Source organism: Callorhinchus milii, unplaced genomic scaffold (genome assembly GCF_018977255.1).
Source record: "Callorhinchus milii isolate IMCB2004 unplaced genomic scaffold, IMCB_Cmil_1.0 Scaffold26, whole genome shotgun sequence".
Lineage (NCBI taxonomy): Eukaryota > Metazoa > Chordata > Chondrichthyes > Chimaeriformes > Callorhinchidae > Callorhinchus > Callorhinchus milii.
In genome coordinates this window covers 1687464-1710731 of record NW_024704767.1, presented here as the reverse complement: position 1 = coordinate 1710731, position 23268 = coordinate 1687464, and the positions used below count along the sequence as shown (strand labels likewise).

The 23268-nt window shown below is 37.4% G+C and overlaps 1 protein-coding gene across 1 annotated transcript; it reads left to right on the top strand.

Annotated features, from left to right (window-relative positions):
- Positions 1-23172, top strand: mindy2 (MINDY lysine 48 deubiquitinase 2). Its single transcript, XM_007906445.2, has 9 exons — positions 1-91; positions 315-372; positions 3665-3729; positions 8548-8706; positions 10798-10900; positions 12643-12785; positions 17834-18007; positions 18587-18736; positions 19169-23172. The coding sequence occupies exons 1-9, from the start codon at positions 65-67 to the stop codon at positions 19289-19291; spliced, it is 1002 nt and encodes a 333-aa protein (XP_007904636.2). The 5' UTR covers positions 1-64; the 3' UTR covers positions 19292-23172.
- Positions 23173-23268: the final 96 nt, after the last annotated feature.

Below are 23268 nucleotides of genomic sequence, written 5' to 3'. Positions count from 1 at the left end.
GAAAGCGGAGAATACGCCGGTTATCACGCAGAACGAAAACGGACCGTGCCCGTTGCTCGCGATTATGAACGTTCTGCTTCTGGCGCGGAAGGTAACGCACGCGTTCGTGAAACGTTTCACGCGGGGAAAGAAAGCAGTGTTTCTTGTCTTTTTTTTTAATACACGTCATGCCTCTTTTTTTTATACACACACACACAGCAGCGCTCGGTTTATATCTTCCGGGGAAATGTTTCTTTGCTTAAAAAAAGGCAAAAAAAAAAAACGATCCATTGTGAATTTAAAATACGCTCTTTTTTTTTTTGGATTTGTTTTAGATTAAGCTGCCGCCTATGATGGAAATTATAACGGCAGAACAGTTAATGGAGTACTTGGGTAAGACCACTTTTTTTCAGTACTAAAATGCAAAAGCTTGCCTCCCGATAGTGCCCCCAATGTGTGCTTTTTAAATTTGGAATTAACGTGAACCCACCTCTCTCTTCAATGCCTTTTTTTGCAATCGAAAATAATGGACTGCTGCCACTGGCTGCCTAAACTCACACATGCAGAATATCCTACAGTCTCTTGGGCGAGTTACTATGAAACTGTGTACGAGAATGAGATTGTGCCTTGAACCAGAAAAAAATATTGTCGTGGGTATTCTAGGAAGTGTTTATCTGAAACCTTCAGAACTTTAGGTTATCTTTGTTCCAGTATATGCACTCTCTATATCTACTCTGTGACTTGTATAATTGATATGACTTGTTAAAATGTGCATGTGAATAAATATTTGATATGGGTAAAATTCCCTTGGGTTGTTCCAGAAGAATCAGGTTAAATCCATTTCAAAAGCTCACAGTATAGGCCTTATGTGGTTCCTTAAGAACCCAGACAAATTAGTGATGGCTGACTGTTAGCACCTGGCTGTATTTTTGTATAGACACTTGTGATCTAGTATTCACTTTTTTACATCTGATTTGAATAAATGTGATCATTATGCTAACCTAAGCGAGCATGGGATGAGAAAAGGATTTTAGGGTGATGTTGACTACCCGGTTAGACTAGTTACAATTTGCTGTATTGTGAACTATCCTTTTAACGTAATCCCTTTCTTTTCTCTCCCCCACCCCCTCCCTGAAGCAAGTAAATACCCACAAGTCAAACCTTTGACAAGGTCAAACATCACTGTGAAACTCCTACCTGACTTATTAAATAGTGAAGGGAAAGCTGCAGTATATTCCTGCATTGATGTTAGTTGTTTATCTGAGATCAGTTTCATTCCAGATGTTATTTCCATTTAGTCCAAGAATGTCCTGTTCCATTGGGGGGTATTTTTATCCCCTTTGACTGCTATTTAATTTTATGTTTGTAGTTTATTTCTGAAAGGATTTTTAAAGAAATATCAGTATGATGGCTCACCTGCGCTTCCTGATAAGATAAAATATGTCTTGCTCCTCTTATTTGAAATGGCAATGTGACTTTGTTTTTAATGTGCTCATAAATATTGTTTTTTTTGTGTTTTGAAATTCAGCTAAACAGTGTTTAAAACAGGAATAAGTGTGAGATTATTGAGCCAACATATGGTAATTCTTGAATCCCATCAGACAGTGGCTATTTCCCAGGTAGAACCATGGTGGTTTTTAAAAGAAGATGAAATTGGCATGTTAATGGTTGTTATGCAAATATTGCACCAATTGGAAATGAAAAAATCTATTTCTGAATATTTCATAGTGTGGTTCTATTTAAACAACTTATAACATGAAATTATGTTTCAACATTGTTCAATATAATATACTCCAGAGAATTTGGATCAAGTTTCAAATGTTTACACATATTTGGCTGTCAGAACCTGTTATCAATGCTATAATTTTTGCTGATGCGAGCAGACTTCCTGTTGCAGCCAGGAACGTAGGGCAGCCTGGCTGCAGTCCATTCTGTGATTGTCTGGAAGCGTCAAACTTTCTGCAGAATTGATCTTTTCTTGGTCTTTTCCTTTACCCTTACCCATATTCCTTCATAGATGGGTTATGTTGCACTAGTACGGTCTGCTTATTCTGAATTTGAATATTAATACAACTGGGGTTAATAAGAGTGTTTCCTTAATTTTCTTTGGAATTTGAGTTTGGACAATCTCAAGCAGGTTCCATTAGGTCTTAGTTGCACAGCATGAAAATGCTCACCTATCAATTCTATTTGATAGGTGATTTATTAGTATGGGAAATGTTATACTGATATAAGGGAGGGGTTGTTGCCTGAGTTAAAGTACATCATAGAATATCTCACAGAGTTTTATTTTGCATTTGACTCATCCTCACATATACTTCTGCTGTTAGTTTTTCATGCTGTTACAAGAAGTGGGAAACATTTACTTTTTCCCAGCGATGATTTCCTCTCATGATCCGAGCCAAGAAAAACACAGGGTGTTAGCAGGGTAGGTCAGCAGATTGTTAAGGTTAAAAACCTCACAAACCTCATCTTGAGAAAATCCTTGGACCAGCATTTATTTTTAAATGTTTTAGCAGAAAGACTAAAACTGAAAAATAATGAGTTTTGCAGAAATAGCAGGAGTTGCTTTATAGATGCAACATTATAATGAAATGTATACATTGAAGCTAAATATAAGTAACAGTATTTTAGATGTGTTTTTCTGTATTCCTTCTCTATCCTCCTTTTATTTTGTTACGAAATGAACTCTCTTGTAATAGTTTCTCTACGTTCATGCCTTCATCACCTCCAGGCTCGACTATGCAAACTCCATGCTTGTCGGCCTTCCCAACTCCTCCCTCCACAGCTGCAGATAATCCAGAATTCTGCAGCCCGTGTTCTCTCCCGCACCAAACTCCGTGATCCCATCTCCCCCATTCTCGCCCGACTCCATTGGCTCCCTATCCTTCAGAGCATCCAGTTCAGGATCCTGGTCCTCACATACAAAGCCCTCCGTGGCCTCGCCCCACCCTATCTCTGTGACATCCTAACCCCCTACCAACCCGCCCATTCCCTCCACTCAGCCGGCTCTGGCCTGCTCCACATCCCCCGACCCACCCTCCCCACCGTTGGTGGGAGAGCCTTCAGCCACTCTGCCCCCAACCTCTTGAATTCTATCCCCCAGTCACTCCGCCTCGCCCCCTCCTTAGCCTCCTTCAAGTCCCGCCTCAAGGCCCTCCTTTTCGACCATGCCATCGGTCACACTCCTTCCCCTCCCTTCTCCCCCCATGACCCCAGCTCGGGTCTGAAATGCTGTACTCTGTTCAGCGCCTTGGGATGTCCTCCCGACGTGAAAGGCGCTATTCAAGTGTAATCTTGTTGTTGTTGCATATCAATATTACTGTGTGCTTCGACACAGTTGTAGCTCATTGAAGAGCTGTACTAGTATTGTTTTACAGTGAAACATGAATTGTTATATCAAGTTGTAGCATAATGATAATACTTGCATTTGATATAGCACCTTAACACATCGTTGAAAAGCGCTGTATAGAATATATTGTAAAGTGAATTGACTGCATTTTGTGGGTGAGATGAAAGCTGACTTGCAGAATTATGTGATCATGTCATACAAACCTTTCCCCCTGCCTGTTTTGTGGGTTTGAGCTTCAATGGTGTGTTGACACTAATTCAGTAATTCAAATTAAAGCAAATCATTAGAAATTTGAATTTGGAAAACGGTGTTAATATTTACATTTTTCTGCAGGCGACTACATCTTGGATGCAAAACCGAAAGAGATAACAGACGCCCAGAGATTAAACTATGAACAGGTACTAGTTTGTTGCTCATAATCTTGTTGTAATAGTGCTTGCCCAAAAACAAATAGAGCAAGAAATCGTCAATAAAACACTGCTAATGTTTATAATGAAACAAAACCAAGAGTAATGTAAGGAACTGTAGAACTTTAGCATTCTCTGAAAAAGAAAAATCTTGTTAAATGTTCACAGCTGAATTGATGCCACAGCTTTTCAATGGACTATTTAGTGTAACAAAGTGTATTTGCATTCCTGTAACAAATGTTATATTTGGTACATTATTAGTGATGTTATGAAGCCCTTTAAGGCATTTTATCCACATTTTAATCTAGTTTGCGGTCCGATTTTTCTTTCCACTCCTGAAGGCACTGATTAACGCAGGTGTACGGTTACGTTTCTTTTTTATTTTAATCACCCACCACACTTGATGGTTTACCAAATATTTGGTCCCTTTTGTAAAGCAGTACACTGTAATTGCATGAATCAGAATGATAAAAGCAATTGGCTCATCATATTTTGAGCTGTATAGTTTTGGGAGGAGTAAATCAAGATTCCCCCCCCCCCCCCCCACCCCCCCCTTAATAGTGATCAACAGGTCTGAGATATGTTATTTTGTTATCTGTTTCTGCCTTGTTAGAAAGCTTTTTCCTGCATCAGTTACTTATCTTTCTTTCATTCTATAATCCAAATCCTAAAACAAAGATTGATTGAGCATCTCTGACTATGCACTATTGTAGGTATATTTGAATGCTCTCTGGAGCACTTGAGACTTTATTTGAAAGGTGACAAATCAGCAGGGTGGAAGAAAATGTTCCATGACTGGAGAGATGAGATTACATTCTTGGAGCAGAAAAACAAGTTCTCTTAAAATATCTAAATATGATCATTGTTGAGGCCAATAGAATTGAGCCCATCACAAATTTGTCTAACTGGTTGGAATGTGGTTTGTCTAGTCTGGACTGTTCTACATTCAGGTACAGGGCGAGTAAACTGCTGGCACATTTGGAACTCATCCGTTGTTAAAGTTGAGGATCTGAGTTGAGGCTTTTCTGTAAGATTCTACAAAAGATGTTGCTGATATCAAACAACAGTCTTTATTTCTAAATGTTCAGTTGCATGTCACAGAATCTGTTAACTTGAGGAAATCTTGCGGGTCAAAGGGAAAATAACCTGAGAATGTATTTGGTCTACGTCAAAACGAAGACAGATTTGTACCAGTCTTTTGTACAATCTCTTCAGCCCCTTGTCCTTGAGTTATTTATTACAAAGTCCTTTATCAAGCTTGTGCAACAATACCTGTGTGTATTGTTTGTCCCTGTAAACAGTGCAAACTTTGTCCTTGACACACCTTTCAATACAGTGGTAAGGAAAATGACTGGGTAATCGTATAATACCCCCAAATTACGTAAAGCAAATTAAATTGAATATAATTTTTTTCTTACATAGTACTGTATTTACCAGTGAAGTGCTTTGAAATGTTTCAGCTATAATAGGTACTTTAAAAACGTAAGTTCTTTCTATAATGTTTACTTTTTTAAAAAATAATTGTAAAGCACTTTTTTAAGTCCACTTTTTTACACCATTATGCAATATCAGATGGAATGATAAGAACCTTTTGTGCCTGGAAATTGTTGCCACTGTGCTTATCAGTAAATGCATCCTGCAAGTTCAATTGCACTCTTACGCAATTTAATTTATCAAGTCCTTGGGATAATTTACCCTTTTAGAATAAAAGCAACTGTTTCCATTGCCTTCATAAATCATCTTGTGCATAAATGGAATTTCATTCCCAGCTAAAATCAACTTGCAATTAAGACCCATAATTTATCAGGAAAGTTCAGTTGAATCTTATTGGGTTTAACTGCATCATGGGATTTTTTTTGCAAGAAAACTGTTCAGGCATTGTTATTCATTAACTTGTGCTTTGCTTTTAAGTTTTTTTTCTTTCCCACAAATTTGCTGTAATTAGTGTGTTTGAAATGAGTAAAGGAGCTCCAATGCTATGAAGATGACTGTGTCACAACTATTATTAACAAATGCACCATTTAAAAATAAACAAATTGGGACTTGTTTTTACCATTCAAAAGGATTGGGCAATGTAATGAAACATGTGCTTGAGGCAAGTGCTCATCAGATGCCCAAATGTGAGAAACTGAAAAGGCATATCAGCTGGAAATACTTCAGCCTGAAATTAATATGTGAGATATGGGGAAAGATGTTACTAGAGGAATCCAAAAGCAGAAAATTGTACTTTCCTCCAGAGCCTGCATTTAATCTGATTTTTGAAGCGGGCGAGTTAGTTTGGGGAAAATGCATTGGGAGCCACAGTTTTCCATATTGTCCACATTCCAAGTATGATCTGTTTGGAATGGGCAGAATCTCGACAGTACTTGTGAAGTATTGATTTATATTTGACCATTTACTTAACCTTTATTATTATGGCCCTTAGGTTAACCTTTTTATTGCCCTTTCTATATCAAATTGGGCAAAGGGTATCAAATGTATGCAGAAAGTTCAGTACTCACATATTTATGAAGCTTAATGCATAATAAATGAAGAAACCATAAATCAGGCAGTGAAAGTATTCATTGCAGTCCTAACTGACATTGTTTTGAACCATTGAGAAAATATAAATTGGGTTGGATTGGTTAAGATGGGTTGTACAGTATTTTAAAATTAACCAGAATATTTACCTACAATGAATAATTGAGCATTTCTCACACTTTAAATCTTTACGGTATGTTGTTATATTAACCCTCTTGATTTATCTTGTGGGTATATTATTAAACTTAACCAATATGAAATATTATATGTGGCATATCAATGGTTTGATGGACTGCAGAAACTATAAATTTACCTGTACAAACTTACTATATTCATTTTGAGTTGGTATAGATTGAACATCCATTCTTCTGAATTAAAATCCTTTTTGTATGCTGCACAATATTGCTGCTGCTCATCTGTTTAGATGTAGTATATTGTACAAGGTGTTCAGTAGTAATAAGAAAGAAACTTAAGAAAACAATAATGCAGCAAATCAGTCTGTCAATGGGAGAAAGCTGATTCATAATGTTATGTGTAGGAGAAATAGTACATTAGATCAAATTATTAATAATGTACTGAAATGACATGCCTGTGATACAGTGCTATAAGAAACCAAGCAATACCAATGTATTCTGGCTGTTTAATAAAGATTTAAGTTCAGTTCTTATGGTTTTGACACGTGATTTATGTAAAAAGCATAAGCTGGGCTTTAAGCAGTATTGAAAATATTTGTACTCTAACGCAGTGTGCTGTTGACTTAAAATTGGGTTGGGGTGGTCATGCGTATAATTGCCAAAGCTTTGTGGGTAGGAATCTGGCATTTTGAATTTTAGGTGATTATTCTGAAACCAAATTTGTATGTCTAAACTTGCCTAATCTTCATAAACCATTTGCTATTTTTAATGGAGTATAAAATGATGCTCTCCAGCTCTCGCAAGGTAGGACTGTGCATTGCTGTGTTCCTATTCAAAGAGAGATAGACAAATACTTAGTTGGTGAGCTAAGGGGAATTATTTGGATTAGTATTACATTGGGTCTTCACAGAGCAGGACTTGGCTTGCTTCTGGCAAATAGTCAAGAACCACGGCCTTTGGGCACACTTCATGCACTATAAAAGGTGCATAACCCAAGATCCAGTGAAGGTGGTAATTGTATAAACTAAGATTACGACCACTTAGTTTGCACACCCTCAAGGAGAAGACAGATCCTTTTCTTGGCATTTCTTTGGAGATACTAATTTGAGTATCTTTACGGAGATGCTATTAAATAGAAACTTGCATTTATATAGTGGCCTTCACGCAGGGTAGTGACTCTGAGCAGTGGTATTGTTCATACAGGTCTTATTCATAAGATGTGTAAGAACAATACAAAAATGTCTCAAAGGTTCTCACTGCAAATTGTGATCAAGAAGCAGATCAAAGTATATGTAAGTGTTCAGGTGGGATTAACACCAGATACCTCAGAATGTCTATCTTAACTTATGCAAACAGGCTAACAAAGTAACAGCCAAATGGGAGTCCGAGACCTACAGCACAAGATGTAGTATATTACAGCAGACAGTGTAAAGAATCAGTGGTTCTTTGATAGAAAAGCCTATGGATTGGATCTGTAAGTATATTAAAAAAAAGTTAATGTTAAGTTTGAATATTAATGATTCTGAGTAGTACACTCCCAAAGCTATGTAAAAACTGAAGGCATTGAAGAGAAATCAGGATAAGGAGAAATTACCAACCAAGACTCAGTGATGGTTTTCCTTAGGCAGTAAAATACACTGACTCACTGATATCATCTGAGCCTTAAAGGCTAGGAAGTAATCCCCAGTGTGGTCTAAGCCAACTGGAGGAGGTACAGGTATACTGTGAATTCCCAGGTAAAATATCCAGGATTCCTGCCTGTGATCACGACCAACGAATGAATGCACGTTGGGTGAAAAGAGCTAGACTTTTTAAATAACAATGCCAGTACTCACTATCTTAGTTCAAGTACATTAAATACAACTTGAGCAAGGCTCCAGAGAGCTTTCGGTGACTGAATCTATAACCTGCATGTGTCAGTGTCTTCAGAAGAGAAAGGGGCTTACCAAATGGCTAAGCGAGTGCTTTGCCCCCTGTTCGAAAATGTTTAAACTGTTACATTAATGGAACACCTAATTAGCTTTATGCAGGATTTTCTGAATAAAATTTCCTGCATTGAGGAAAGCTTGTACTTTGTAGTTGATCTTGTTTTCAATCCTTTTGTCTTTCTGAACATTTTAAATCTTGAATTTTCCATCTGTGGTTTCTTTAACAGAACATGAGTGATGCAATGGCCATACTACACAAATTGCAGACTGGACTGGATGTAAATGTCAAGTTTACTGGTGTAAGAGTATTTGAATACACGCCTGAGTGCATCGTATTTGATCTTCTCGATATTGCACTTTACCATGGATGGTTGGTGGATCCTCAGGTAAGGAAAATGAAGAAGTAAAAGTTTTTTCTTTCTTGTAAGAGAATTCTAAATCTGCAAATTGCTTAACTCAGCTTTCAATTTTTGTGAGTTTCTTATTTGTATCCAAGCTTCCTTTCTCTTGGACCCTCCACAGGCCTTTCTTTGGCTAGTTAGGTACAACTGTGAGGGATACAGGGCTCTGCATCACTGGCAACACTTCCTTTCTATAATTGGTCTCCAGTGTTATGGAGTTAAAAATAGGGGAATATCCAAGGTTTTTTTTTCCCCTGCGTTCCTTTTCCCTTCAATCCCTTAGATGTAGCAAAACATCTCTGCAAAGCCCTGAACCTTGTAGCCTTGATTGAATCACAGTAGGTAAGCCCGATTGTCAGGACTGGTTTGATTGACACCCAACTGACTGGAACACAAGCTGCTTGTTAAGAAAAAGCTGTGGAACTGTGACGCACGAGTTTAGTTTTACAGAGCATACAAAAGTTGATAGAATTTCACATCCTCTAAAAAGAACAGAGAATGCAGTTACTGGATGTTTGTTGCCGTTTTATAATAAAAAAAAGTGCTAATGCTCTGGTACATTTAGACTCTTGAAGAAAATTTGTTTCAAGCCCAAGAAAGCACTGCCAGTAAAATGAGAAGTGTGAGTCAGAATGAAGAGCTATAAAAAAANTTAAGCATGTTCTAAAGGGCTGAACTGTTGGATGGAGTCAAAAAAAAATTATGGAAATGCAGCCCTTTTTTGAAATCTGAAATGTGTGTAATGGTATAGTCGTATGGAAGATAGGAGCTTTTAGGACTGTTATGCAAGTCCCTATTATGCATCTTTATAAAGCATTTATAATGTTGCATTTCAAGGCTTTAGCTCCCTCAGGTCTAACGTGACCCTCTAAGGCAGGGATAACCAACTTGCGGCCCACGTGGCTATTCTGTGCATCCATTTAAGTTAGCCATCCCTGCTCTAAGGTATCTAAACAGGAGAGCATCCTCCAGTGTCAAAGACTAAATAGTGCAGCATTTCAGCGTATTCTGCTATCCAACGGTTTTATAATTAACTTTCAGAAAAACATTTGTAGGCTTACAACATTTTCCTCTCTGGTCAGGTGAGTGACGTTGATATCGGGGTTTCTCCCAGCAGGAGTTTAACCATCGCTATCAAGACTGGGACAGATAACTGCTGAATGGACTGCTAAATGCACAGGAAGTTGGTTGGGTTGTGAGGAGGAAACTTCACCGAGGAGCAGAGAGAGAAAATGAAAGAATAATAACTTCTAAAAATGAAGTAATTATATAGACTTAAAGACAATCTGGGCCCACTGGTACCAGAGCTTTCCTTTCCTTTTTGTGATTACATTCCCTTTTGCTTCACAGAATGTTCTGCGGAGGTAGATAAGGATATAGTGCAAATGTAATTTGAAGTGTTCGCCCACAAAATATACACGGTTGCATCACTTTGCATTATATCCTGTGAAGCGCTTTGCAACATCTTACCGACATGATTAGGCCCTATATCAAATGCAAGGATTATTTATTTTCGATGTTATGAAAGGTGTGGCTAACTGGGATTCTGTGCTCCATTACAATTTATTTAAAGCCGGTGCAACCTCTAAGTACCAAAAATATGATGGCAGGAAACTGTGACTTGCACAGTTCTCTTGTCATGTTAAAAAGTCAAAAGAATTCACCTTAAGGTGTACTAGGCAGCCTGTTTGAAGTTGTGCATGATGCATTATCATGAATTTTCAAACTGATCAGTGATGAGCAGGAGCAAAGTGAAAAGTTGATGCATTGAATTTGCCTTAAACAGGAAAAAGGGACTTCAGATGCTGGACAGATAGAATTTATTTTCAACTCATCACATTGCAGGCCATTCCACTTGTTAATCTGCGAAGAGGTTTATTTTTAATTAAAGGGTTGTTTGTGTTGGAGAGAGTACAATTTGAGTGTGTGTACAACAGTTTTCTGTGGAGCATTTTTGTGTAACATGGAGCATCTTGAAGTGAATTCACAAATTGCATCAAAAGGGGTGTATGGGTCTGAAAGAAAGCCTCCTCGGCGTCTCAAATGTGATTTTCTGCTGATAATTCTATTCTGTAGAATGCTGATATAGCGAAGGCAGTGGGGATGTGCAGTTATAACCAGCTGGTGGAGAAGATTATCTTCTGTAAACAGTCAGAGAACAGTGAACTAGTCAGTGAAGGTAAGGGAAGAATGGCTTTTTTTTATTTTTCTTCAAAAGCAGTGGATATTGGGGAAGGAAACTGCTGAATTGTTTATTTTCAAAGCAAGTGTTGCCCAGGGTCTTCGAATACATTTCTTGCTCCTCATGCACATATTTAAACCCCTGCATTATTTGGAAAGATGGCTTTTTAAAAAAAAATGAACTAATTATAGTGACGCACATAACAGAAGGATCAGTTAAGCCAAATTATGACTTTATGCAAATTAAAAGTAACTAACTTCATGGGAAGTCTTATCTTTGTCCAGCTGAGTCATAGTAACATTGAAAGAATCTGGACATAATTAGTGCCTGGCTTACCCTCGTTCTGCCCTTGTATTACAGCTTAGATAGATAACTGTCTCTGGAAGTCATGGGGGCAACTTGATACCCTAACACTGGTAGAAAAGCATAAAAATTGGGGACCTTATGTTCAAGAAATATTCAGTGGAAGAGGACATCAGACAAACTGATGTGAATATTTATAATCTAATCCACTTGAGAAAGGTCATGGGTTGACAATCATTCCAGGTTTTTCTCTTGTGATTTCTATGGAAACTTATTCCTGTGCTGTGCACCCTGTTCTCACGATTGTTAATTATTTGTCTTCCTGTATTTTGCATGATTTGTCATCTTAAACTATCTTAGTCTTGTAAATGCTTCATTTCTCAGCATTCTAGCTAATGTGCCGCAATAAAACTAATTGTGTCCTGTTTTGCAAGTTATTGTGAAATGAATTATTTTGCTCTGCCAATTTTTCAAGAGTACTGAACTGATTCACACAATAAATTGGAAACAGTATCAATGGTGCTGTATGGTGAAACATTGCTTTCCAAGTTATTCCTTTTAGTCTTAAACAAATGCTATGTGAACAGAACATGCATTATGAATTCACCTGTAGAAATAGGAGCTTCCCACTTATCGCTTTACCAATTTGGAAAAGTCTAAAAAACAAATGGTCTTTCTTTGCAATGATATTGAAGCCATTGTGATGGGTTGATTTTTACAGGTTAATTCAAAGCTAATTATATTTTTCATTACTATTATCATCCTTGTCTTCGACTTCTCTGAGTTCTAACCTTAGGATAACAGGGTGTAATTTTAGAATTCTTAAATTGTGACTGATATCTCTATTAGTTCAAATAGTTTTTACCATGTGTTTCCATCGGAAAACTGCAGTAAACATATGGCTCCCAGAGTAGCTGCAATGGGTCAGACATTTAAGGAATGTTTTTGTGGGTGGGGGGAGAAAGACTGCGATTGTGGATAGATCAGTTGATTCCTCTGGAGATTCATGCAGTGCGCTTAATCATGAGAGCAGTATTGTTGTCTGAGTGGAACTGGCTAACTGAACGCTACCCAAAGCACAGGGTGAACTCTGAAAAATTCAATCCTATTTTCAAATATCTTTGTATCTACCACATCACTGGAGATGAAAGCAAAACTTGGCAGTTTGGGAAGATCTGAAAATACAATTGTAGAAATGTGGGTTTAAGTCACTTTCTAGTGGAAACTGTTTACAAAAAAAAGCGAAATGTTTAAAAATAGTGGTGCACACTTTTAGTCCAAATCCATTTTGCAAGAGAGACAGGCCTGTGCCTTTCTTTTCGGAGATCCATGCGTTCCTGGCTTGTAATGTATCTGAGATGACTAACTGTGGGTAATGTTTGTTTTGCTTTACTGGAATATTAATTTACATTGACTATTTTTTTCTATGTCCTTAGCATTTGTTGCAGAGCAGTTTCTGAACAGCACGGCAACCCAGCTGACATACCATGGGTTGTGTGAACTAATGTCTGGAGTGCAAGAAGGAGAACTATGCGTGTTCTTTCGCAATAACCATTTCAGCACGATGACGAAACACAAGGTATTGACGCTAACCAAAAGAAGTGAACTGTTGTGTTGATTCTTGTTGGAGTAAAAATGTGTTTGTTAGCATTTCCCTTGAACACAATAACCTGTGAAGGTTATAATTGGCCAGTTGTCTGTCAAAATCCTAATTTATACAGGAAACAGCTTCATTCGATTCAACTGGACCCTGAAATGAAATTAGATCATACTAAGTGGATGTTTTTATTGAAATTAGATTTGATGCAAGTGAATATGGTGCACTTTAAGTAATCTAGGATGTCCAGACCTTCAGATCTGAAACAGTCCATTTCCTCTAACATGAGTGATCATGTTTGCCATCCTAACATTTACCAAAGACTGTGTGTGATATGCTGCATTCATTTTTGAACTCAACTTTCTCTCCCTCCTCCCCCTTTTTTTNAAATGTCTTGAAATTTACACACCCAGGAGTTTAAATAGCAACGACCTTTGTTAGGGGAAAATTAATTTGCGTTTTTATTTCTCAATCGATTGGGGCTTCTGTGCAATATAAATCAGGTTCACCCCCTTAGAATAAAATCCTGTTGACTATGAATAGTGTACTGCAAGACAGCACCATCTGGCCATGTAATCTCGTACACATGATAAAGCAAGTCTAGATTTTTGTCCTATAGCTTTGGCTCAAGTACAACAACGTACGCCCTTTTGACGGACATTTTTAAGAAATGAAGGCTGTGTTCTCCTTATTGTGCATGGTCACTAAGCACTGAGATAAGAGCAGTAAATTGCTCTCGTCGTTCATTTACTTAAAAAGTCGAGAAAGACATGAGGTTATTGTTATCTGCACCAGTGAATACAAGTTTCTCATTAATGCTGAAAATTCGAGGAAACAGATGGGCTTTATTCAAATGTGGTTTAGAGCTCCTGCTGTGACCTGTATTAAGAAATGCACCAGTTGAATGAGCAAGCAAATGATGTTAATTATGTATTTTAACTTAAAGTGAGTTAAGTTAGTAATTTTTGTTTTCATTTTAAAATATTGAGTTTTTTTTAGAATGAGTGATTCGTGAAGAGACGACTTGAACCAACCATTTAATACTGAACACTATGAAGATTGTTATTATTATTATATTATTGACATTATTAATCACAAATCGTTGAGCATGAGATCAAAACCAGTTGAATTAAATGCACTTTGAATAATTCTAGTAACTGGTGCATTTAGATCTGTTAATAACTGCTTATTTTTTGCCCATTTTATTCCACAAGGTGCAATATGGTTATCCATGGATTCAGATATCTTCTAACTTGACAGATTTATTGATATGCAGATCTTGAGGTATCATTGACTTCAGGTGCAGTCTTATACAACCTTGTGGAGTCCTGTAGCTCTGTGGTTAGAGCACTCGCTTTGCAAGCGAGAGACCTGAGTTCAATTCCAGGCAGAGTGAAACCTTGGGCAAGATTCCTTACTCCACACACTTAATAATAATCCCTCTGAAAAATAAAAACAATAATAAATTGGTCATTTTCAGTCCATGACTGTTTGTGGGACACTGCTGTGCGCAATTGGCTGCCACGTTCGCCCACAAATATACAGTCAATTCACTTTACAGTGTATTCTGTGAAGCGCTTTGGGACGTCCTCCTGACATGAAAAGCGCTGTATCAAATGCAAGGATTATTATTATTATTTTAAAAACATCTGTGCGTTAGATCAACCGGCAAAGCTGCCACTGCAGAATTGTAATTTTAGCACGTAAGCACTGATCAGACCTAATTTGTTTATGGAGTTTTCTCCTAATGAGCCCTGAAAAATCTGTTGCTAAACTGTCTGTGTTGCTCTGAATTATTGTGGCTAATACCATTAGCTAACTTGTGCATTCAGGCATTTGATTGCACAGTCCAATTTGTTTATTGTTTTAAAGGTTCTCCAATTGTTTTATTTGATTAATTTCTCCTCTGGTTTTCTTCTCCTGCTGTATTTCATTCTGTAGCTGAGATTATGTGGACAGATGAGCTAGCCTCCAGCCCCCAATCCTGCTCATGAGCCAGCAACTTGAATATGCAGGCAACCTCTTCCAAAAGGTCACTTCCCACCATTTTATCATTTTCCTTCCCCGTGTTTTGTTCAACATTATTTTCTTTTGTGTGTGTCTGCATTACGGTCACGAACAAAACCTAGATAGATAGGCTTGTAAATTCAGATTGTTAAGAAGGACAGAATTCAAAAGCAGCATCTCACCTGGAATATAACAAACAAAATGTGTTATAGAATGAAGTGCAAAAAGATTAGGTCTAATGCTCAGGAAAAATTATGGCATCATCCAGAAAGGAAAAGGAAATAAAGGAAAAGTTGGAGAGGAGAAGCAAATTTGGGCAGTTTGCTTGTGTGTTTGGGCAGTTTCCTTGTGTTCTTGGACATTCCTAGTGATTGGCCGCAAGGGAAGGCGGATGGGATGGAGATCAGAGGTAATCTAGAAGCAATGCGGGCACTGGAAACTAGGGATATCGAGTGAAAGACAAGTGAAAAATCTGGGGTAAAAGAAATGGAGCCTGAGCAATCTCATTAAAAGTTTGTAGTAGTTAATACGCTGAGAGAATTGCTCTCAGTGTCACATCAGAAGCTTGTGTTTCTGGCAGGAAGTTCCATTGGCAAGCAATCGGAGGTCAAGTTTCAGAGATTTTCACACCAGCTCGTTTGTTCTCCTTCTCTTAGAGTGATAATTGTGATGTGTTATGACTCTCGTGGAAGTCTGCCAGCATCCTGCTGTTTTTGCTTTTAGAATAATGCAAGGTCACTCCTGGAGTGCAGTACTGCATAGTATGGACAGATTGCTCCGATTTCACTGAAAATCCATGGCTGGAGCACCATCTTTACACCTATCTTGGTACTTGTAAGCCTCGTTTTTTAGGCTGAATACGCCTGAAGTTTCATGCCAAACATTTAATACTGAAAACAAGGTCTGTTGGAGGAGCAAATGCTAAATTTTCGTGTAGAATAAAAAAAATGTAGATGTTGGTATGAGGCACTTGATGGTGAGAGTGTTCCTCGTTTGGAGAAATGGCGAATTGCTGCTTTTAGAGTATCTTTGGATTGAGCAACTAATGATACTGAGCAACATTTTGGGACAAGCACATTGTACACATATGCCCTGTATTTTGGTTCACTGTGATTCATTTAATACATGATGTGTCATTAAGTGGGAGACAGGCAATGGTCGTGTGGCTTTGTCAATTACCATTGGCACAATTTTATTCACTTTCAGGAAGCACACGAGTCCTGAATTCCCACCCTACACATGTCTCATGCAGGAATAGAGCCACATGTTTTATTTATCAACAGTACTGTTGATTGATGGCAGATATTCAAAACTACCATGAACAGGCAATATTTTTTTCTTAAGTTACAATTGTTTTTTGTTCCCGTGGAGGAAATGACCTGAGCGTTTGAGAGACTATTTACACCTTCATGCCAGCAGGAAAGCATTCCAAAAACCGACTGAAATGGCGTGAATATTTATTCATTGCAGTTACATAGCCCTCTGTGCTGCCAATTTTATAAATCATACCTTGAGGCACTGGAAATCATACCATGTCACTGTGCAAAGAATGCAGCAGTAGATGGCACAAAGCAGTGAAAACATTTCAAGTCTTACTGGTTTTGAAATGGTAGTAATTTAACAATAACTAAACCGCGCTATTACAATACGATCATAGTATGATCAAAGTTCAAACACTATCTTTATGCATATTTGGTTGCGAGTTTAATGTTAAACTAAAGTATTTTTAGTTCTGGATTTATATCACAGTTCCTCGAATGAAAGGGTTTTTTGAGGATTTGGAAACTTAGTTTCGAGCAACTGCTAATGGAGCTTAAAGGTCTTGTCCTTAACCATGGTCACAATAAAAACCTCAGGTTTGCAGAAATGAAGAGCAAACACAAATACTAGAAATGTGAAATAAAACCAGAAATTCTGGACCTGCACAGCAGGCAATCAGCACTTGGAATAATAATAATCCTTGCATTTGATGTAGCATCACATCATCGAGATGTTTCAAAGAAATGGAATAAATGGGCCATTTCCCCCATTCTTGGGTCATTTCCTCCATGGGAACAAAAAACAAATGTAACTTCAGAAAAAGGGTGCCTGTTCAAAGAAAGGCTGAACATGCTTGGTCTCATTTCTCTTGAAAAAGGATAAGGGGTGACCAGATAGAGGTCTTTAAAATTATCAAAGGTTTTGATAGGGTAGACATAGGGAAGGTATTTCCATTTGTGAAAACACAGGGGCCATCAACATAAAATAGTCACAGGGAAGTTTGAAGAAATTTCTTCACACGGAGTAGTGGGAATATGGAACATGCTACCACAAGGAGTTGTTGAGGCAAATAACATAGCTCGATAGGTACACGAGAAAGGAATAGAAGGTTATACTTGAAGGCTTAGTTGAGGAAGGGCAGGAGGAAGCTCATGTGGAATATAACACCGACGTAGACCAGTTGGGCTGAATGGCCTGTTTCTGTGCTGTATAATCTATTCTAAGATAGGTTAATGTTAGGGACAAGTCCACAAAATATACAGTCAATCCACTTTGCAGTATATCCTGTGACGTGCTTTTGAGACTTCTCGAAGACATGATAAGGTGCTATATCAAATGCAATAATTATTATTAAGACTATTTCAAATCAGCTTTGTTAGTAGAGAAAAAACAACTTTGGAGGATTTCTTACAAGTTCAGACTTAATTCATGTCTTAGGAGGTTATGGTCAATTGTCTACTCCATCTAGAGGAATGTATAAGAAGTGCACATTGAAAGCTAATTCAGTTTGAGTTGATAAACATTTGTTACATCCGTTGAACTTATTAAAAATGAATCATGTTTTTCCATTTGTTCATTAAACCTTCCATGTGGCGTTGGTGTGGATTTGCGCATTCCTTTTTTTTTCAATCTCACATTTTAATCTTTAGATAAAATCTCAAAGCAATCAACTTTTCAAGAGTTAACCTACCTCTGATACCAAAAACATCCTTTATGTAAAAATTTTTAAAATCAACATTTCTTCCATGTTTTCCATTTCATAGGATCAGCTGTATCTACTGGTGACAGACCAGGGTTTTCTGACGGAAGAGAAGGTGGTTTGGGAGAGTTTACACAATGTGGATGGAGATGGCAATTTCTGTGATTCTGAATTTCACTTGAGACCTCCTTCTGACCCAGAAGCGGGGTACAAGGGGCAGCAGGATCAAATAGATCAGGTACTCCATAAAGAAAAAAATTCTTAAATTCCTCCCAATATTTTTGTAAGGTCTACATTCAACCATCAGAGAACAGAGATGAATTTTAAATCTCCCACACACCAGACTCCTGTTATCAATGCTGTGCTTATCGTGCATTGTTCATCACCAGTTGCTTCTTCATGTGTTCTCAATTTTTATCAAATTCTGAAAAGTTTTCAGCAGTTTGGTTTCTTACAAGGGATTTGTAGTTTTAGTACTTCATACAGTTTTTCATCTTGTGGTTCTAAAACACTTCAGGGATTTTTGCTATTGCAAAAAACGTATGGTTTAGTAGACAAAATGTTGCTGAATGTGCACATCCAGCTCTTTGGGACGTCCTCCCGACGTGAAAGACGCTATACAAATGTAATTTGTTGTTGTTAGTTAGAATTTGGGCACTTGTATAACCTAGACTTTGATCAACTGCATAAAATCAGCCTCCACACTACTCATTTCACGTTGGTGCAGGCTCAGCACATCAAACATTACATTAAACTGTTCAGGGGTTTGCTGATGATGTTTATTTTTCAGGACTATCTAATGGCATTATCCTTGCAGCAAGAGCAGCAGAGCCAGGACATGTCCTGGGAGCAGATCCCTGAAGGAATCAGTGATCTCGAGCTGGCAAAGAAACTGCAGGAAGAGGAGGACAGGCGAGCTTCTCAGTTCTATCAGGAACAAGAACAGGCAGCGTCTGCTCAAACCCAGGTAATGTTCAGGGGGACTGGGTTTACAGTCTCAAATTAACATTTTAGTTTTTTGGAAGCTTTTACCCATAGTGATTAAATGTACAGGCAGATTTTTTTTTCCAAATCGCATTTTTCACTAAAGATGTCACTGCACTATATTTCCTTTTCCATACAATGCCTTACATTGTTGTGCTTCCCCTTGGAATGACGTGCTAAGTTACGGGTTTCTCATAATCGCCACCTATGCCACTTTGATCAGCCAATTGAGCAAAGCTCTATCCAGCGTATGATCTCCAAGGATGTTGCAAAACGTAGCCACTTGGTGACAAACCTGCTATGCGAGGCTGGATTTAATCTCTCACCTCGCGCCCAAGTTTCATGAGTTAAAATGAAAAGGTTTATTTCGAGCATCAGTAATAGATTTTTATTTTTCCATCTTCTGAAATTGCAGCAAGGGCAGCAATCGCAGGCGGCAGCAGCAGCCACCACCACTGGGAGACAGCCTGGGAGCAGCGAACGCAAACAACGGAAAGAACCGCGAGAGAAGGAAAAGGACAAATGTATTCTCTTGTGACGGGGGTGAATTTTGCCAGGAACTAAGTGCATAACCCCTAAAAAGAACCTGGTGACATGCCGTCTGTGCCTGATCCCTAATTGTTCATATTTTGAGAAGAGAAAGGATGGCTTCTTTGATACAGTTGGCCAAACTTTGTTGTATGTTGCACAATGCACTATATTCATAATGGAGTTTCTACGGTATTGCTTGATGCGGTTACATTTCAGACATATTCATTTGCTTAATGCAGAAAAAGCATTTTGACATGTAACAGTAAAATCACAGTGCCTCTTTTCTTCATTATTTGGCATTAACGCCATCAGTTAATAAGCTATTTTAACTAATGCTGCCTCCGTTTTATTACAGGACATGATGGGCAGTTTGGTTTATTTTTTCCCCCCCATTTGCTTACAATAAATGGCAATAGCTAGAATATGCTCTTGAGCTTTCATTAACTTATAACTGTACCTGATCTAGATGTTGAAACAAACTTTTAAAAAAGAGAGATATTTAGTAATCGTTTCTAAAGAAGTTAAAGATGTGTTGACAGAAAATTTAGTGAGATACAAGTGTAGGGGTAGAAAATCTTGTCTAGGAATTTTTTTAAAAAATTCCCTTGAGCTGGTTTTGCTGTAGAAGCCATAATAACCTTCATATGAATAAGGAGGAAAAAGTAATGGTGTTACTCTTGCTTCCATTTTTGTTTAACTGAAGGATTGTTCCATGCATTGCATGGTTCTGAAATTGTTCCTGCAAAACTCACTTTTGGGGAAATGGGTGAAATGGTGATTTGAAGTGTAAGATGGTCATTACAACAAGAATAATAGACAAAACAAATCTTTGTTTTGACCAAACATTTTTTGGGGCAAGTTACAATTATATCAAGATTTACAAACCAGTAATAAGCTGTGGAAGGCACAAACTGCTGCCTGCCAAAGTTTTGCCATCTTTGTCCATTTGTCTATAGGATTTTTTTTTTAATCAAGCAAATAAAATGCAACCTTAAAAGCAGCACTCTTTGCAATGACATTGAGATTCCTCCAGCTTTCTTCAGTCCTGAATGACGTGCATAATTTATTTGGTTGCCATGGTCTGGCTGCTTTATGTTGTGCCTTGAAATTTATTTGGTCAAATACTGCTCGATTCCAGAGGAAATACAATAAAAATTGCTTGCCTGAATGGGACCAATATTTCAAAATAGGGGGCATTTTAAATGCAGTGATTCATAGAAACAATTATTTTTGCTGATGTTAAACCTAGTGGTTTCATATATATTATATGCTTCCCATTGATTCACTAATATAATGCCCCAACAATATTGCTTGGAACATGTCAGCAAACACTACCTGTTGTCAGACAAAAAAAAATTTGAAGCTCATATTTATATTGATACTGATCTGCTCACGATTCTATTAATCTATTCCTTTTGTGCTTTTTAATGAACTGACCAGTTAATTTATTTGAATAGCTCTAATATGATTTCTTTCAGGTCATCTTCAATTAGCTGCTAAGAATAGAGGAATTGTAACAGGAGGAAAACCTACAACTCTCCGGTAGCTGAAAAGTAGACAAAAAAGGCTGTCTTTGTACTGATACATGCATATTTATTCATTGTGAAATCAGACATCCCAGACAATTAATTAACACACTTCCATGTCAGTAATTCTTAGGTTTCTTGAAAGATCATGTTATAGCTATAGATTTCCTTTATTGGTCATTTTCCTCCAATGAGGGTTCAGTGGAAGAAAGTATTTTGGGGGTAAAAAAGATTGTCTGAAGATTGTTTGCTGAAACCATCTGTATATTTTAGATCAGCTGATGTGTTTAGTGCATGATAATTCTAGGAAGTCACATACGTACATAATGATATGCACATAGATCCGAATGAAAATTCGTACCTGTCTCATTAAAATGTGACTGATGTTAAAAGCATTAAGATTTGAAATCCATATAAATCTTAATTCCCCACCCAGCCCTTGTACTGCTTTTGTCATTTTGATGCAATTTTTCAAGAGCAAATGAGAAGAATCCCCACCTGTGCTTCTAAACCAAGAAGGTACGGAAATGTATATTACCTGTAACTGTGAGCCTTGTATTACTAGTGCAGCTCTGAGAAATGGTACCTGCAGTTCCTGGTCTAACACTAATGTGCATTTGACTTCGTTTAATTCTTTTCAATGTGTAATAAATAGAAGGACCGCTGAAAACTATGTTAAGTCACTTTAAGGACCGAAATGTGCTTTAAACGTCACTTGTTTTGCATGCTTGTTTTATTAAAAGGGTAAAGATCAGTTAATTTCATTCTACAAAACCTAATTTTGCAGAATACCAGATTTGAATTCTTTGTGCAGATATTCAGTGCATGAAAGCTAAATGTTGAACTAAACATTTCATCACTAAGGTAAGGTGATTTGTTGTTTCAAGTATTACAATAGAATATTGGCTGGATGTTTTAAACACATCAACCATATCACCTTGGAAATGTAATCTTTTATGAGATTGAAGGGTATTGGGTTTATGATAATTTTTCTGCACACCATAGGACACTTTGTATAATTAGCACCATAGTGCATGTTTGTATTTCACCACATACTGACAATGGGAAAAGGAAATGTTGAACAGAACCTACTTGCAATGGTTTTTGTTGCACCTATCAGTTTGCTGCAGTCTTTATTTTATGAGACTGATTTACCAAAACACTTGTGAATTTCTTTATATACATTGTGTGTGGGGGACATATGTACTATATGTTTTAAAGTTGTTTGTGTGACCTATTTTAAATGTCTCGAGTAGAGCGACTACACTACTTGCTTTTGTATCCTGATATTGTTACAAGTCTTGTAGTTTTGGAAGCTCTGCCTTATGGTAGATTTTGGTTACAAAATATTCAGGTCCTTTCTATAACTTGTCCATAGATGTTTGTAGCACACAATTACCTTAATGTGTGTATTAAACAAGTTCTGACAATCTCCTATTCTGCTTTTGTAGGTGGTACATTTCATTAATAGGTCTTGGTCATTTGGCACTATATTAAAAAAAATTAGTAAACAAGATTTATATGGAACAATGTTTTCTCACTTTATATGCTTCGTATTAAATGACTGAAGCTTGGCAAAATAGCTACCCATTTATTGCTGTATGCATCTTAAATTATTCCTTTATGAAGTAGGAGACAGACAGTAGCATATTGTGCCATAAGAATTTTCTTACGGTTCTATGCTTGCAAATAAGCCTAAAGTGATAGAATTAATGCTTTGTATGTATTATTTGAGGTGTATTTTTTTTAAAAAAGTGGGAAATGTAAGGGAGGTTTTGCTAATAAAATTCTAGATTTCAATGCCTAAATTGGAGGAGGAAAATCATACGTTAGTTAATTGGTGTAAACATCAGTAAAGATTTAATGAATGATTTAACTACAGGAAGTGTTTAAGATCTCTTATGAGGGAATACCTCTGGTTAAAACATAAAATGGATATGCAAATGATGGTATAAATTAATAAAGATATGGACAGTGTTGGGGATTAGGGTCAAACTGTTACATAACTTCCACATAGTGAATTACTGATGGGTAAGTCTGTTCCCTAGTATCCCTCAACAACTTTTTGGTGTGTATTTGGAGTAGAATAAGCATGAGGGACTGAATACCAGACAGTACAAGAAGTTTTAGGATTGGTATACTGTGACCAAATCAGCTTTGCCAGCTGAACTGTACACCCATTAGTGCCTAGATAACAATCAAGCGTACAAGCAAGTCATTTCTGGAATAGTGTTACATTGGAGCATACAACTTTGGGTGATTGTCCTTAATTTATTTGGCACCACTCAGTGCTAAAACTTCTGCCATGGTAGAAGTGTTTAAATTGGTAAGCACCAAACTAAAATAAAGTGGATTTCTTGCAGTTGTTTTTGTTTGAAATTATTTCGTAACAGATGAGAACCTGGTTTGGAGTTCTGCCATGTGTTTCTGCACTGGTAAGGAAATGGTGTACAGCTAT

Bases quoted from the DNA above. Each gene is read 5' to 3' on its own strand.
- mindy2 (XM_007906445.2), top strand. From the start codon at position 65: ATGAACGTTCTGCTTCTGGCGCGGAAG. The intron at 373-3,664 runs GTAAGACCACTT...ATTTTTCTGCAG, and splicing joins ACAGTTAATGGAGTACTTGG to GCGACTACATCTTGGATGCA. The intron at 18,737-19,168 runs GTAATGTTCAGG...CTGAAATTGCAG, and splicing joins CAGCGTCTGCTCAAACCCAG to CAAGGGCAGCAATCGCAGGC.